This window comes from Hydra vulgaris, chromosome 13, assembly GCF_038396675.1.
Source record: "Hydra vulgaris chromosome 13, alternate assembly HydraT2T_AEP".
Taxonomy (NCBI): Eukaryota; Metazoa; Cnidaria; class Hydrozoa; order Anthoathecata; family Hydridae; genus Hydra; species Hydra vulgaris.
Window position 1 is genome coordinate 56,872,501 of NC_088932.1, and position 19,082 is coordinate 56,891,582.

Sequence of the window (19,082 nt, forward strand, 5' to 3'; positions counted from 1 at the left end):
GATAAAGTTTGTCATGCTGGTCTTCTCCATAAGCTTTCTTCTTATGGTGTATCCGGAAACATCTTTAAGATCATTGAATCCTATTTTTCCAATCGTAGCATAAAAGTTGTCCTCGATGGACAACACTCTTCTTCTTATTCTGTAACTTCAGGGGTTCCTCAAGGTTCTATCCTTAGCCCTATACCCTTTTTAATTTACATTAACGATCTTCCAGATATTCTTACATCTAAGGTGGCATTGTTTGCAGATGATACTACCATTTATTCTTGTCGTGATAAGAAACCAACACCCTCTGATTGCTTGGAGGGGGCATTTGAGCTTGAAAAGGATCTTACTTCTGCTACAGCATGGGGCTCACAGTGGCTAGTGAACTTTAATTCAGGTAAAACTTAATTTTTTTCAGCCAATCGTTATCGCAATAATTTAGATCTTCCTATATTTATGAACGGTGATGTACTCGATGAGTCACCTACTCTTCATCTTCTAGGATTAACTCTTACTTCCAATTTTTCTTGGAAGCCATATATTAAATCAGTTGCAAAATTAGCATCTGCTAAGGTTGCATCTCTTTATTGAGCTCGTCACTTTCTTACTTTGGATTCTATTCTCTATCTCTATAAATCTCAAATCCGGCCTTGTATGGAATATTGTTGCCATATCTGGGGCGGATCTTCTAATGATGCCCTTTCTCTTTTAGACAAGGTGCAAAAACGTATTGTAAACTTAGTTGGACATGCTCTTGCAGCCAACCTCCAACTATTATCACATCGTCGTAATGTTGCTTCTCTTTCTCTTTTCTACAAATACTATAATGGGCGCTGCTCTAAAGAGCTAGGGTCTCTTGTGCCATCTACTATAATTCATTCTCGTGTTACTCGTCATTCAATTAGGTGTTATCCTTTTTCTGTGACTGTTCCTAAGTGCTCCAAAAACTCTTATTCGTCTAGTTTTTTTCCTCGAACATCAGCTCTTTGGAATTCGCTTCCTTCATCTTGCTCTCCTGATTCATATAATTTGCAATCTTTTAAGTTGTCTGTTAATCATTATCTGTTATCTATCTGTCAATTGTTATCTTGCTCTACAAGCTTCATATTTTCTCTTTCAGTAACTTCTAACTTTAATTAGTGGCTGCTTGCAGCCTTGTTGGAAGCGAAGATGTTTTAAAAAAAAATATATATATTCATTTATATATATATATATTAGGCCTTGTTACGAGGTTTCGCTGCTTAACGAAAAGGCGTAACACATTTTTAAGTAACTCAACTCAGCAAATATATTTTGTATTGTTAGAAGTTATATTGCGTCACTAGCGTCTTTTCAAGTGCCGCATTGTAATTAAAGTTATTTTATTAACGTGTTAAAAATCATACAAACAGTTTTTTTTTCTCTCTATAAAAAAAGTTACTAATAAAATCTAAGTTCCTATTTGGGTAATTCTATGTCAAAACAACCATGCCATGCAACCCTATGTCCATGGATTTCTATACATTATTACCATAGTTAGTACATTATAAAATAAGATGAATCCTGAAATTTCAAGGTCTAACTCCCAACGGTTCGTGAGTAATGGTTGTTTTAATTTTGGCTACTATTATTGTTTCAGTCATTTTCCACCATTTTTAAATTTACATGTATCCTTATAAAACCAAGTCTTTAAACATGCGAATTCTAAATATTAGTGACTTAGTTAATCTCTAGGTGAGGAATTTGAATATATAAATAAAAAACTCATTTTATTAAAAAGTACCTAAATATCAATTATAAATGTTATAATAATGGACACCAGTCCCATTAAAATTTTTAGGGGTGCGGTGAATTTTTTAAGCTTAAAATTTCAAATTAGATCAATGTATGTTTGTAGAACATTGTGTAAAAAAATAATTTCTGCCAAATACATAGTTTTGTAAATATTTTACTTTTGTACTAAAAGTGAATATATAATTGCAGGGGCGGACCACGATTTTTTGGTGTTTGAATTAAATAACTTCCAGGTAAGTTCTATACTCCAAACCTTTGAATGTTTATACTTATGTCATTTAAAGATGTTTTGCAAAAAACTGTGCTGCAAAGAGTCTGGGAACAAAAATACCCTAAAAAGTAGAAATCATCTGCCCAAATGTGAGGGGAATTGATTTTTCTAACAGAAAAATTACTTGCTTTAATAAGACTGAAAATAGTACATATTTTTAAAATTTTGTCAAAAAATCATTTGGCACTCAAAAGGTATAACCATGTAAAGTTTACAACCCCCTCAAAAGAAGGGGTTTGCAAATTTCAATTAGGTATAATTTCTAAACAATCATTATTTTTTAATGAAGTTTTATTACCTTAAAGAAATTTCTACCTAGTTTAGGATATTAGAATTCATATTTCAAAAAATTGATTTCCCCCACGTTTGGGCAGCTGATTTCTAATTTTTAGGGCATTTTTGTTCCCAGGTTCTTTGCAGCACAATTTTTTGCAGAACATATTTAAATGACATAAGTATGAACATTCAAAGGTTTGGAGTATAGAACTTACCTGGAAATTATTTAAGTCAAACACCAAAAAATTGTGGATCCGCCCCTGAATTAAAGGTGTAGTTTTTATTTCTTTTCCTAAGAGTAATTCCATGTCAAAACAACCAGGCCATGCAACTCTAAACTCTCTGATTTCTTTTTCAATTTTCACCATAGTACTTTAGGAAAAATGATAATTCCTATCTAAATCCAATTGGTTCCTAAGTTATGAATGTTTTTTTAATGTATCTTTTTATTTCCTTTTTGTTTCCTTGTTTCCTTGTCTTTTCCAATTATCAAAGTTTAATTGCTGATTTCAGACATATTCATCTAATTTAAATGTTGCAATTAATCCAACATAAATAATGTAATTAATACTTGTGCATTTTTAAATTTGAAAGTATAACATTTTTTAATTCATTATCAAAATGATTTCATGTGATATTGGTAAAGTTTTGAAGTCAAAATGCCATAAAACCTCATATTCTAGAAATAAAGAGATTTTTTTACTACATGACCTAGACACTGATACTCATCAAAACATTTTATGGAGATCTAAGTTGCGTGCTTGTGAAGAACTATTCAGCATTTGTAATCACCATTTTCACTACTTTGGAAAAAGATTTGAAAAGAAAAATGGCAATTGTTGTGATTTTTATAAAGTGCATAAAAAAAAAGTAAAAGGTAATTTGATTTCAAATATATGAATACTATCTGTAAAAGTATACAACATGTATCTTAAATATCCTTTTTTTAGATAAATTTACAATATCTTTAATGCTGGCTAGACACTTTGAGTCATTAGGATTAAGAGTTTTACCTGGGTGGAAATTATGTACTAGCTGTAAGTCAAAGGCAATTTTATCAGTAGAACACCCTAGTGAAAATAAAGTAGATGAAGTATTGACAAAAGAAGATGAACCTTTACTCATATTAATTTATCCCTAGAAATTTCAGGAGAATCCCCTATCAAATTACATTCTGTTGCTTTTCATCAACGTGTTGCCTTTGCAATGAAAAAATATAAAAAATTAATAAAAAAAGATTGGTGAAGATTTAGCAGCCTATTATGAAATAAGTAATTCGCATTTTATAGATAATACTACTGCGTCTTATTCGAAAACAGATCAAAATAAAGCATCTGATCTGGATAAATTGACACTATTGATGAAAGAAAAGATAAATGCTTCTGACTATAAAAATAAACTAAAAATTCTCATTTTAACTCCTGAATCTTGGCCTAGAGATTATGCTTCTAACTACTTTGAAGTTAGTGTGAATGCTATTCGAACAGCACGTTGTATGAAACAGGAGAATGGCTTACTTTTACTCCCATTGAACAAAATTGGAAAAAGTGTTCCACATAATGTTGTCTCCATTGTTCAAAATTTTTATGAAGATGATGAATATTCACGAACAATGTCTGGTAAAAAAGATTATGTTAGTGTTGGAAAAGGAAAAAGTAACAGAATACAAGTACAAAAACGATTGCTATTGTGTAACCTGAAAGAATTGTACAGTCAATTTAAAGTTATTAATCCAGGGATTAATCGTGGAACTTCTAAATTTTGCAGTCTGCGTCTTAATTGGTGTGTAAGTGTTGGAGCCTCAGGTGCACACTCAGTGTGTGTATGTGTTTATCATCAAAATACAGTTCTTCTTTTATATGCAATAAACTGGGATATAACTTATAAATATTTAATGGAAAAGGTTTGTTTTCAGTTATAAGTGTGTTTAATGTACGTTATAAGTTAGAAAATCTAAAAAAAGATATCAGTTTATACGGAAATTAAATTTGATATTACTTTTACTTTTAATTATTATTATAATGATTTTTATTATTATAATTATTTAATGATTATAATAGAAAATTTAATAGTAAATTATAATAAATAAACTTGTTTTTTAGGTGGTTTGTGACATTTAAAAAAATGAGTGTATGGTTCATAGATGTTTGAGTTGCCCAGAAACAGATGCCTTACAGCTATTTCTTCTTAAAGAGCTTGAAGAACTTGATTTTGATGACGAGTTAAGTTGTAATTAATGGCAAGGTACTGACAGGATCCATCTCGTCACACAAACTGAAACTGTTGAAACTTATATAGAGTTAGTAGTGAAGTGTATTGAGATTTAAAATTCAAGTTGAATGAAAAAGAGTGTATCGTGATTTGTGACTTTTCAGAAAATATTGAATTTGTTGTGCAAGATGAGATCCAAAGTTATCATTGGTATAAATCTGGATGCACCCTTTACCCAGTTGTTTTATACTATAAAGTAAATGGCATTATTTTACACAAATTATTTTGTTTTATGTCTGACGATACAATACATGATACCTGTTTTGTCTATCAAATTCAGACTATTTTATGTAATTATATCAAAGAAACCCTTCCTTTAATTTTCAAATTGTATTACTTTTCTGATGGATGTGGAGGACAGTATAAAAATTATAAAAATTTTCTAAACCTATGCCATCACTCAGAAGATTTTTTATTGGAAGCTAAATGGATAATTTTTGCAACCAGTCACAACAAATCTTCTTGTAATGCAATAGGCGGTACAGTAAAACGAACAATCGGGTGAGTGGGCTTCAATCAGATCAAAATATGTTATTAAAAAATTTATACGCTGCCATTTTATTAAATCTTTTAAATATCTGCATGTGTGGCTCCAACAATAAGTCAACGTATTAAAATAAAATTTGTTTGGTAATATATACTTATAACAATTTACACTAGAAATATCAACAAAAACTTATTAAAACTCAATTAATACAAATTAGAAAAAAAGATTCTTTGGAATATTCTGGATCTTTAATTCACTAAGTCAGCGTATTTTTTGAACCAATAGAATTTCTTTGTTCGTAGATTTGGCGGGTTTTCAATGTTTTGAGAACATTTATGTTTGAGTATGTTTCCATGTTTGTCCGCATAACAATTATTTTTTTAAATACATGCTAAAAAATTAACTTCATAACTATAATGTTTACTAAGCAAATGTTTTTATGTTAGTGAATGCTTTAAAACATTCACTGATATACAAACATTTTTATATAAAACAAATTTGTATTAGCGAATCTTTTTAAAGTATTTGCCAATATAAAATCATTTAATTAGTAAAGATTAAAGTTATGAAGTTAATTTTTTAGTGTGTATTTTAAAAACTTGTTGTTATGTGGGCAAACATGGAAACATACTTAAACTTGAATGTTCTCAAAACATCTATGATGCTATGGGCAAGTTGTCGCAACTAAATATTGTATGCGTGATCAAGATTAGAGTGCGATTGCATGCTTTTCCCAATCAAGCCTGATACAGCGGTTAAACTCTGCAAAGGAAAATGTGTGATCTTTTTTGTTTTGCTTTGAACTAAATTTAAAATTGCGTAATTTATGGATGACCCAAAGAACTTTTAATAAAATAAAACAATTTGAAAGTTCAATTATAAAAGAATACTCTATAACGATAATATTAAATATTTTAATTACACTAATTACACTTTTAAAGATGTTAATTGACGCTGGTATAGTATAATTAATATTTTTTTGGGGTAATAAATGTTTGTCTATTATTGTCAATAAGTATTTGTTGTCAGTTTTTCTATTTTGTTGTATTTTGTTGATGTTGTTTTTGTAAATAATAAATACAATTTTTATAAGATTCTTGCTTATTGTATTGTCTATTTTTATTTTTATTATTATTTTACTTTATTTAAGTATCCCTAAAAGATTTTTTTCAGAATATATTTGATTGTTGAATAAAATATACAACATTTCCGCTAATGTAAATGGCTTTAAAACATAAGCAACATAGGTTTTCAAGTTTCTTTTTGTCTGGAGCTGCATTTCCCAAACTAGATGTTGGCACGGCCCCTGGTGGAGATACAGATCATGTGTCATTGCAAGTTTTACTAATTTTGCTAGCATGTTAGCAATAAGTTTTCTCCTTGTCGCCTCAAGAATCACTTAGTATAGTAACGAATTCTCTATCATCGATGCCTCAACAATTACATAGTTCAGCAGACTCTGCTTCATCTGATCAAAATTGTAAAATTGAGAGCTGCAATTATTTTTCTAAATGTTGGATAATTAAATAATTTATTTTCAAGGCTAAAAACAGTTATTTTTTTATGCATTGATGTAAAGATTGAATGCTCTGTTTGCAATACATTAAAGCCAGAAAAATATTGCAAGAAATGGACTGCGTGCTTCTAAAATGTAACATTTGATAAGCACATCTTAATGATTTAAAACATTCATGACTGAGAAATATTAACCTTCCAAGAAATATTGACCTCCAAAGATTTTCGAAAGATTTGCTGAAAGAAATATGCATATAAATATTTTCTGGATGATAGTTTTTATTTAAGAAAAAAGGAGTTTCATACGGTTTTGTAAAGTTTAAGTTTTGTAAGTTTTGTTTTTGGACAATCACCCATCCCTCTCCACCTCCCCTTATGTATGCAACATACTATATGGAAATGTATATTTATACAGTGTAATAAAAAGTATTTCTATAAGCCAATGTTGAAGGTGACTATAAGCATTAAAATAACTGTTGTGTTAAAATTTTTATAAAATAAATTTAAAAGGGGTTTTAAAAGCTAAAATATTCTATTAAAAATTATAAAAACCATCGGACAAAAAGTTCAAAAACACTGAAATATAAATTTAAATAAATAATAATTAATTCTAATGTTTTAATATAAATGATAGAATCCAGGCTGTTTATTTCAAAAAAATTTAAAGCTTTAGTGTTATTTAAAAATTGAATTTTGAAAAGCTTCGAAAAAGTGTGATGAGTGCCAGACAATGTTTAATTTCCAACAGCTATGTAGAGCCTTGTACACACACACACACATATATATATATATAAATATATATATATATATATATATATATATATATATATATATATATATATATATATATATATATATATATATATATATATATATATATATATATATATATATGCATTGATTAGTAGTAAGTTAAATATGATCTTTTTCCAATTGGAATAAAACAAAAAGTAAAAATTAAACATTTTGCTTCAGCCATTTTGACAAAAAACATCAAATAATTTTTTTAATGAATGCTTTAAGTAGTATTTACTGAAACTCTAGTATTTGTATTTTTTTGTGTCAATCAATTTGATCACAAGAAAAAAAAACATTTGATTGTGCATCTTTTATGTCTCTTTATTTCTCTGTATCTCTTATCTTCTCTCAACTTATTCCTCTGTATCTCTTAACTTCAATTGCATATCCTTAAGTTATTTTTTAAATTTCTCTCTATAAATTCTTGAATAAACTACATGAAGAGTTTTTTTTTTTCAGTATTTTTATTATCTTACTAAATGATAGTAAACAAAATAAAATAATTTTTTTGAGTGAAATTAATTAAGACTAACAATACTTCAATTTTTTACTAATAAAATTAAAACTTGCTAGCTGAAAATAAAAATTTCATTATACCTCTTAGGAAATTACGCCCCCTAGGTGAAATTTTAATTGATAGAATTTAATTATTTGCTTGTAAAAAACCTTGCTAATTATAAAGCAACGATATCTGAATGAAATGAGTTGAAATGAAACCACCTTTATTAGACCTATCATTAAAGGACATTTCACAAGTTTTTAATGCTGCAGTAGGACCTGAATGGATTCTGTATTGGGTTATTGTCAACAATCCCAAAATAGCTTAAGCACCTTGGTAATATTTGTGACCTCTGCCATAAGTGGTGTTGTGTAACACCACTTGTGGCAGAGCTCAATCTGCATTTGCTTTTTTTAAATTAAAATAATTAAAACTTTCCTTTATGTTTTTTAATAAAAATGATTTTTAATCAAAATCAATTTTCTATTAAGCTGTTTTGAAAAGTCGTTTTGAAAAGCTGATTTGAAAAGCTTTAAGTTTACTTTGAAAATAATATTTTATATATATATATATATATATATATATATATATATATATATATATATATATATATACTTGTATATATAAAAAAAATCACAAAGTTTTATTTTGAATAGTTCAATGTTATGTTTTAATAAAAGATTTATGAAATAAAAATCCTTTCAAAATAAAAATAAATTTATTGTATTACTCTCTACAAAAATTTATATTAATTGTTTGCTAGGATTACCTCCCATTTAATATTTTGCTAGGATTACCTTCCATTTAATTGTTGGCTAGGATTACCTCCTATTTAATTGTTTGCTAGGGTAACCTCCCATTTAATTATTGGCTAGGATTACCTCCCATTTAATTGTTTGCTAGGATTTTCATCATTTTCAGTTAAATTGATTTTGTTTTATATTTTATTTAGTGTTTTTTTCCTGGAACTGAATGTATTGCACGCTATGACTTTAAAGGAAATACTGAAAAGGTTAGCCATTTAAAAAAAACTAGTTTTAGCGCTTTTAAAATAAACCTCTAGTGTCAAGGTAAGTTGTGCTTATATCTTGAATAATCATTTAAAAAAAGATAATAGTTACTTAAATTTTCCAAAACAAGTTATTTATCTAGGTATTAACAAAAAACTTTATTATTTTTAACACAATTTTGTTTCTTGCAAAGAAAATTCCAGCTATTTAATTATTTCTTTTAAAAAAAAATCTGGTCTGATTATTGCACTTTTTAGTTAATATTTGGGTTAACACAAAAATGTTTTATTAAGCTTAAAAACAATAATTTGGGTTTTCCCTTAGGCTGTTAATCTTTAACAGCATTACAAATAATTAATAAGTAATAAAAGTTATTTAGGCTTATATTAGTTATTTTTATTTAATTTTATAAATATATATAAAATGGGGTTTCTGAAATTCTAAAAATATAAATTAATACAAATCATATACATATATATATATATATATATATATACATATATATATATATATATATATATATACATATATATATATATATATATATATATATATATATATATATATATATATATATATATATATATATATATATACCTGATTATACCTGATGACGCTGATCACGATAGATCAGCGAAATATCGAAATAATTATATATTATTAAAAAATATATATATATTTAAAAAAAGTTTATACGCAGCCGTATTTATTGAATTCTACCCATATTTTAATGTATAACAAGAAAATGACTTAATCTTTGTAAAACTATTTGTAACTCTATTAATAAGCATTTCACGTAACGAGTTTAATAATTATTTTAAAAGATTTAAACTTATTCATGTCGTTTTTGAAAGTAAAAAAAAAAAAACTTTAAAAAAAAGTAAATATTTGTTTAAAAAGTTTAAAAGAATTGTTAGATAAATAAAAAAGACAAAGTTAATTTATATTTCAACACTTGTTCTTAACAACTTTAAAAAAAAAGAAGTCATTTTTTGTTATCTGATCACAAAAAGTCACAAAAACTTATTCATAAGTTAAATAACTTTCAAAAAATAACTTTTGATTTCACAAAAATGTGAAATGAAAAGCCTTAGCAATATACTGAAGATATCTGTCCCACTGATTAACAGAATGTATTACTGATGTATGTATGTAAATATATGTATATATATTTTTAATTATTCACCTCCCCAAGGTCGAGAAGGCCACTACAGTCGAGGGGGCTACTTGTTTGGTTACAACCCTCTCAACTCTCGAACTCTGAAGCACAAACCTCAACGAACTAGGCTGCTGTGCTGAGAAACAAGTTGAGCATGGTACTACCAGGGATGTGACGAGGATCAAACTATTTATATATATATATATATAATATATATATATATATATATATATATATATATATATATATATAGCTACATATATATACAGAGTTGTTAGTCCTTGGTCTTAGCCTTGTCCTCGACCTTGCCTCCAAGTTAAAAATTAAGGCCTTGGCCTTGAAACTGTTGGCCTTGGCTTTGGTTTTGGCCTTGAATATTTTGGCCTTGGCCTTCAAAAAAACAACAACATAAAATTAAAGAATTGAAAGTTTTCATTCTTTATTTTTATGCATTTTTTTTTCGGCTTTCATATATATCTTTAAGTATATTTTTTTATTGACTTCGTTGAATTCTGCAAATAACCTTGGTCTATTTTTACAACATGTGGTTTTATTGTCACAGGTACTTGCTACCTACAGTTTTGTTAATTGGCCTTAACGTAAGGCAAAAATTGAAACTCCTATTTTTGGCCTTGGCCTTGTCCTTGGTCTTGTAACTTGTGGCCTTGGTCTTGGCCTTGTAATATGTGACCTTGGCCTTGCCACATTTGGCCTTGTTAACAACACTTTATATATATATATATATATATATATATATATATATATATATATATATATATATATATATATATATATATATATATATATATATATATATATATATATATATATATATATATATATATATATATATATATATATATATATATATATATATATATATATATATATATATATATATATATATATATATATTTTTTTTTTAATTAAGACAACTTGGTCACGGCCGTTTGGAAGTTTTATAATTTTAAGTGTTGCTGGAAAAAGTTTCTAAAACAAAGAAAGCAAAACAAATAGAATAAAATTGAATATTAATAATAATAATTTAAATAATTTGTGTACTGTTTTTATTTTAGTTTCTTTAGAGTGGTTGTTATTTTCAGCGAAATTCGATAAGTCAAAACAAAAAAAAAAACAACAATTTTAAACATAAAAAAGAATGATTTTCCTATATTTTATTTATTTTGTTTTTGAAGGGATCCCAAAATGCTGAGGCAAGTTTTATTTATTTTAAAGAGAATGATAAAAATAAAATGTTTGGGCAGAATTTTTTCAAGTAAAACAAAATAATAAATGTATACCAACAAAAACAAGCTTTGTTGTTTACTTTAAACTCGCCATCTCCACAGTAGCAATTCTCTCAAAGTCTTTAAAATATACGCCGCAATCTGCAGACTATAATTTGTTTAAGTGCGTTTAATTCCAAAGAGTTTTAGTAAATGATGTCATTGTAGAATTTTTTTTTGATTTGCAATAATTTAGATCTTCCTATATTTATGAGTGGTGATGTACTCGATGAGTCATCTACTCTTCATCTTCTAGAATTAACTCTTTCAATCTTTCTTGAAAACCATATATCAAATCAATTGCAAAGTTAGTATCTGCTAAGGTTGCATCTCTTTATCGAGCTCGACACTTTCTTACTTCAGATTCTATTGTCTATCTCTATAAACCTCAAATCCGGCCTTGTATGGAATACTGTTGCCATATCTGGGGCGGATCTTCTAATGATGCCCTTTCTCTTTTAGACAAGGTGCAAAAATGCATTGTAAACATAGTTGGACCTGCTCTTGCAGCCAACCTCCAACCATTATCACATCATCATAATGTTGCTTCTCTTTCTCTTTTCAACAAATACTATAGTGGGCACTGCGCTAAAGAGCTAGCGTTTCTTGTGCCATCTACTAAAATACTCGCCATTAAGTCTCATCCTTTTTCTGTGACTGTTCCTAAGTACTCCAAAAACTCTTATTTGTCTAGTTTTTTTCCTCGAACATCGGTTATTTGGAATTGGCTTCCTTTATCTTGCTTTCCTGATTCATAAAATTTTAATCCTTCAAGTCGTCTGTCAATCGTTAACTGCTCTACAATCTTCATCTTTACTCTTCCAGTAACTTCCAGCTTTAATTTGTATTTGCTTGCAGCCTTATTGTAAGTGAAGATGTTTAAAAAAAAAAAGAAATAACTAAATGATTAAAATGTTGGCAACTCCATACCAATTTAAACCTTTTAAAATAAAGAAAAAAAAAGCCTGTATGGATAAAAGAAATAAATCAGTTGAAAATCGTATCAGCTATGAAAATTTGAATTTTGATATTGCTAAAATGTCAAAGTTAAGCTGTTTACGAGTTGGCGCTGAACAATGGTGTAAATATGGATATTGGAAAACTATGCCACTTGAAAAAGAATATCTTTGTTGCGATAAAATAAAGGAAATAAATATTGCCTCAGGTATTAAAAATTAAGTAGCATTCTTTAAAATATAAACTGATGTGCGCAGTATTAAAGATAGTAATAATAACAAACATTAACTTTTTTGTACATAATGGCTATGTACAAAATGCGGTAGTGGTGTAGTGGTAAGAGCGCTCGCTTTGTAAGCGAGAGGTTCGGAGTTCGACTCCCACCACGTCCCTGGAAGTACCGCGCTCAACTTAGTTTCTCCGCGCAGCGGCCTTGCTCGACAAGGTCCGTGTTTCGGAGTTAAAGAGTTGAGAGAGGGTTGCACCACGAATAACAACTAAAAAATAAAAAAAAATAAAAAAAAACACAAAAAAAAAACACAAAAAAAAAAATAAAAATGAGTAGCCTCCTCGACTGTAGTGGCCCCCTCGGGCCTTGGGGAGGTGAATAATCTAAAAAAAAAAAAAAAAAAAAAAAAAAAAAATGTAAAGTAAAAAAAAAGTTTTGTTTTTAAAGATCAATGCAAAACAGAGCATAAAGGTTTTTTGACTGGTTGCATTGAACCGTATCCGTTATGGATATTAATTGCCAGTCTGAATGACAGGGAAGGAGCTTGGATGCCAGATTCATTTAAAGAAACCTCTAATAAGTATTTATATATAAGTTTGTTGTTAAAAATTTTTTTTTAGTTTACTAAATAAATTTGCTTTTATTCATTGATTTTTTTTTTTACTTAAATTTGAGTAAATTTCTCCGTTTCTTGCGCAGAACATTTAGATATGCCACTTATCGTCAATTACATGGTTAACCTACTGCAAACTTGGAAGGTATAATCAAAAAGTTTTACTGGCATGTGTTGTTTCAGCAATTATAGCCAGGTTTCCAGATGATAATGGAATTTACACAAATTTAGATGGTGAAGACCAAGATTTAATTTAATGTCATTTAATTTAATTCAATTTAATTTAATTCAGGTCGGGCTATCCTGCTACTGGTAACATGTAACCCAGTACAACTTGCTTAAAGCCCTGCTGCATTGTAGGATACGCTTTTTTAGGCAAAGGCTAGGAGATGCCAACTCTGACTTAAAACACCCCCTGCCTTGAGGCTCTTGGTTGAGTGAAGGCTAGAGATAGTGTTGTCGATAAAAATACTCATCTTGGGCAGATATTAAATGCATGTGGCTACTGCCATGTAGAAGGCCTCATAGACAAAGACTTTAGGGGGAAACAGATTCCATCTGTTGACCAGCCTTGCACCCCTTCTTCATCTATTAGGCTGGCGCGGATGTATTTTAATACATTGTTTCCAGTTTAGGATATTGAATGCTCGATCTTCTTGACTTAATGCATGGGATTTACTAGTGTGTCTGTTTTTATGACTAGGCAACTCATTCTATTATCTCCTAATGAGGGTACAGCTCTAAAACATTGTTTTATGATTCTGAGACCGACTGGTAGTCATGTTTCCCGAACTATGTGGTAGCTCTCAGAGAGGCTGATTCCATCAACAGCTGAAAAATACCAAACTATTAGCAGTGTCGTATTACGCATGGATGGTGTCCCTGTTTGTACTTTTGGTGTGCATTGCGGAGGCCACATTTGGAGCCCTTTGTTACGGCTTAGGGTTTATTAATAGTAATGAGGCAATCGCTTGGGCTTTTAAATAGTGTACTGAGTACTGTATATGCTTTGAGTCAATTTCTTCAACAAATTTAAAGATGAATAAAGTACCAAAAACTATAAAACACAAAAAATCATCATCATCACCAAGTTCTCTAAACCTATCATTCACTAATAGTCGTGGTCTTCAAAGTAACTTTTCTTCTGTTGAGTCTTATCTCTTGCAAAGTTTACCAGACCTACTTGCTCTTTGTGAGACTAATTTGAGTTCAGCTGTCTCATCTTGTGGTCTTAGTGTTGATGATTATCTTCCTTTAATTCGTAAAGACTCCAATAGTCACATGCTTGGTCTTGGCATTTACATTTGTAAGAATTCATTCATTTGTCGTGAAATTAGGTTTGAATCCACAGAATATTCTTTTATGCGCTTCACTCTATCGCCTTTCTCTTTGTTCTATATCGCACTCCTTCATCTCAAGACTGCACTCTTTTTGATGTTATTTCTCATCATATTGACCAAGCCCTCTCTTTTTATCCATCAGCTAATATAGTTGTTGTCGGTGACTTAAATGCTCACCACTCTGAATAGCTTGGCTCTAGTGTCAGTTCAAATGGAAATTTGAGTTTAAGGTTTTTCACTGGAGATGTTTTACATTTTTTATACCCTGTAACCTCAATCATTTATAAATGAAGCCTTTTATTTATTTCCACAAAGTATTTGTTTGCAATATCAGTATTTGTTTGCAATATCAGGTCAGGTCAGGTTATCCTGCTACTGGTAACACGTAACCCAGTACAATCTGCTTCATATCCTGCTGCCTTGTAGGATACGCTTTTAGGCAAAGGCTAGGAGATGCCAACACCGACTTAAAACACCCCCTGCCTTGGAGCTCTTGGTTGAGTAAAGGCTAGAGATGGTGTCTCTTATTCTTCTTCATCACCTGAATCCCCCTATTATTGTACCTCTTACAACTATAGTAAAGCTGACTGGGATTCTTTCCGTGATTTCCTTCGTGATGGCCCTTGGGTAGAAATCTTTTGTCTTCCTGTCAAAAAATGTGCTTCTTACATAACTTCGTGGATTCAGGCTGGCACGGAATCTTTTGTTCCCTCTCGACAATTCCTGGTCAAGCCACACTCTTCTCCGTGGTATTCCTCACACTGTGCTGCTGCGATTGCCAATTGAAACCGTTACTTCCATATTTATCAGCAAAACAATTCTCCAGAAAACAGATGTCTGTTTATTACTGCTAGAAACCATTTTATAAACGTTTTGTCTAACACTAAAGCCCTCTATTCTCAGGTCATGAAATCTCGTATCTCATCTCAAAAATTAGGCTCTCGTGACTTCTGGAGAATCTTTTATAGTAATGATAATAATGGCAAGTCTTTAATTCCACCTCTCTTGTATGGCTCAGACTTTATCGCCTCACCTAAAGACTAAACTAAACAACAAGTGCTTATCAGAGTCTTGTTTTCCAGCCTTCTGGAAAGCGGCATCTGTTATCCCTATTTTCAAAAATTCTGGAGAGCGATCTGATTCGTCTAACTTCCGTTCCATTAGTCTTCTTCCTATCATAAGCAAGGTTTTTGAGTTCTTAATTAACAAACACTTAATTTCTCACCTTACTTTACTCACTTACTTTCTGACCATCAATAGGGACTTCGATCTTCTCGTTCTACAGCTGATTTGCTAACAGTAATAACTGATAGGTTTTATCGTGCATTAGATAAAGGTGGAAAGGTAAGGCTATCGCTTTTGACATTTCTAAAGCTTTTGATAAAGTTTGGCATGCTGGTCTTCTCCATAAGCTTTCTTCTTATGTTGTATCTGGCAACATCTTTAAGGTTATTGAATCCTTCCTTTTCAATCGTAGTATAAAAGTTGTCCTCGATGGATAGCACTCTTCTTTATATTCTGTAACTTCAGAGGTTCCTCAAGGTTCTATCCTTGGTCCTATACTCTTTTTAATTACATTAATGATCTTCCAGATACTCTCACATCTAAGGTGGCATTGTTTGCTGATGATTCTACCATTTATTCTTGTCGTTATAAGAAGCCAACACTCTCTGATTGCTTGGAGGGGGCATTTGAGCTTGAAAAGGATCTCACTTCTGCTACAGGATGGGGCTCACAGTGTCTGGTGAACTTCAATACAGATAAAACTCAATTTTTTTCAACCAATCGTTATCGCAAAAAGTTAGATTTTCCTATATTTATGAACATTGATGTTCTTGATGTGTCATCTACTCTTTATCTTCTAGGATTAACTCTTTCGATCTTTCTTGGAAACCATATATTAAATCAGTTGCAAAGTTAGCATCTGCTAAGGTTGCATCTCTTTATTGAGCTCGAAACTTTTTTACTTCGGATTCTATTCTCTATCTCTATAAATTTCATTGTAAACATAGTTAGACCTGCTCTTGCAGCCAACCTCCAACCACTATCATATTGCCGTAATGTTGCTTCTCTTTCTCTTTTCTACAAATACTATAATGGGAACTGCTCTAAGGAGCTAGCGATTCATTCTCGTGTTGCTCGTTATTTAATTCTCATCTTTTTTCTGTGACTGAAGTGCTCCAAAAATTTTTATTTGTCTAGTTTTTTTCCTAGAACATCGGTTCTTTGGAATTTGCTTCCTTTATCTTGCTTTCCTGATTCATAAAATTTGGAATCCTTTATGTCGTCCGTCAATCATTATCTTGGTCTACAATCTTCATCTTTTCTCTTCCAGTAACTTCCAACTTTAATTAGTGGTTGCTAGTTGCTTGCAGCTTTGTTGGAAGCTGTTTGAAAAAAAAAAAATAAAAAAAAAAAATAATGCTTGAGGGGTATCTGAAGTTGTAGAGGCATGAAAATACATTGAAGGGTTTAAATTTTAAAATTAAAAACAATGGCTATTTTCATAGCCACAAAATTTTAAAAATATTATTTGCACTAACATCTTTGTTTAATAATATAAATAAATAAACATACATGCATATATATGAAATATGTATATTTACAGCCAGGGGCTATTTTGACCGTTTTTGACAGCGCTGACCGTTTTTGGGTGCTGCCTAAATTCCAACTTAGGGACCTTTTTTTTTTTTATGGCAAACTTGCTCTAATTGTAAACAGATTGCTTACTTTGTCTTCATAATTATATAACATGTTTTTGTTTTGTTTCATTCTTGATTACAATATTTTTTAAAAAATAAGATAAATTTTTATAGAAAATTAAAAGTTAAACCGCGTACCTTTGAAAAAAACCAAATGTCAAATTATAATTAAAATACCAAATAACAAATAGTAAGCAGTTAGTTAATAATACCGAAACTGTAAAGAATCTGTAACAAGATCGGACGTAGTGTTGCTCAAAAACGCTAAAAAACACCGCTTTGAAAACCTGTTTATGAAAACCCATAAATAAAAACTGATAAATAAAAACGTTTAAAACACAAATACACTTATAATATTAAAGAATAATATAAAATATAATATTAAAACATGAAGAAAAATATAAAATTAAAACATGAAGAAAAAATATAAAGTTATACAATTAAATATGAAATTAATGAGTGAATGGATAATAACTAAAAAAAAAATAGTGCCCATACAAAATTAAAAAATTTCTTATAAAAAGGGCTGCAACTAAAACATTGCTACCAACATTTGATATAAACATTACCAATTACATTGTATCATCAGATAGTGATTTGTACTGAAATTGCAGAATTTATGACTGACACGAAGCACCAAAAATATAATGCGGAAGTTCAACGTCAACGAATGCAAAGAAAGTATTTCTAACTTTTTAACAGTCTCTTTGAACGATGTGGAAAACAACGATTTTGTTCAATCAGTATCAGACTATGAGAGTTTTATAAGTGAAAACACAAAAAAATGTAGCAGTATAAAATACAAGGATCGCCATAGATAAGTTTTCGAGAAAAATTTTACAAAAATTTTGTTGCTGTCAGTGCTTTTGTTGACAAAATAATAGATACATTTAAAAATAAATTGTCGGAATATTTTCAAAGTAGAATGAAGATCTTACTCGACAGATGTTAATTTCAAAGGACTCTGTAATTTATTTTTGCTAACATTGATTGCATTTTCATGAATAATGTTTTCTTTTAAAAATAATGTTTTGCTTATGTTAAAAATACAAAGATGTTTTTCGACACACTTGTGAAATTCCAGCGTATGAAACTTATAACAATGATAATAATCAGATAAGTTTTATTACTTTTTAGTGATGTGACAGTTCTGTTTATAACGCAAATGTACATGTATAATGATGGAACTCGAATATGGATATGTAACTGACGTAAATGCAATATAATTTTCAGAAGTTTAGAATTCCAACTGTATGAAAAAAGAAGGGAATAAAACTTGATTTAATATCTACTGATTGTCATACCCAAATCCAAGAGTGAATATGTGATGTTACATTTTAATTATCAATAATATTTGTGACACGTTGCCATATCGATCGGAAAATTCATGGACAAAGCCAGTCAAATCAGTTTACAAAAATACTTACTATGATGGATTCCAGCTGTATTTTCATGAGGTTTTAGAACATCAAATAAAAAATCTGCGTTTAATTTTATCTAATTTTTCTTCTTTTTTATACCATATTCGAAATATACATCATTGCTGTTTATTTTAGTTTCGTTTAGTTTCCATATTGAAATCAAAAATTCTAAGGGATAATTTTAAACATTTAACCAATTCAAGCTGTTGAAGTTTTTAATAACCAGTTTCTAAAACATGTATCTCTGTGAGTATGATCATATGGTAATTGTTGCTTATTTGGCAGCTTTAACTTAAAACAAAAAATTAATTAAAATAATTATTTTCATTTATTGTGAAACAATTGTTATTTTAAAGTCAATAATGTTTTATACCTGTTTAAATTTCAAAATCTAGCACACATTTTTGTTCTTTCTATAATTTCAGTTTTAGTCTCGGCTGATTTAGAGCCGTTACTCTTTTTTCGCTTTTCTTTTTTTACTGATTATCAT

At 29.6% G+C, this 19,082-nt stretch overlaps 1 protein-coding gene across 2 annotated transcripts in view; it reads left to right on the forward strand.

The window, feature by feature from the left end:
* The window catches only part of LOC101236467 (tyrosine-protein kinase CSK), a 172,216-nt gene that overhangs the window by 72,779 nt on the left and 80,355 nt on the right, over nucleotides 1–19,082 (forward strand). Inside the window, exon 2 of one of the 2 annotated variants that reach the window (XM_065814931.1) lies at nucleotides 8,828–8,887. The exons of the other annotated variant lie outside the window; for it this stretch is intronic. Within the exon in view, the coding sequence (XP_065671003.1) occupies nucleotides 8,828–8,887 (60 nt within the window). The remainder of the gene's footprint in view (nucleotides 1–8,827; nucleotides 8,888–19,082) is intronic. 2 annotated transcript variants of the gene reach the window in all.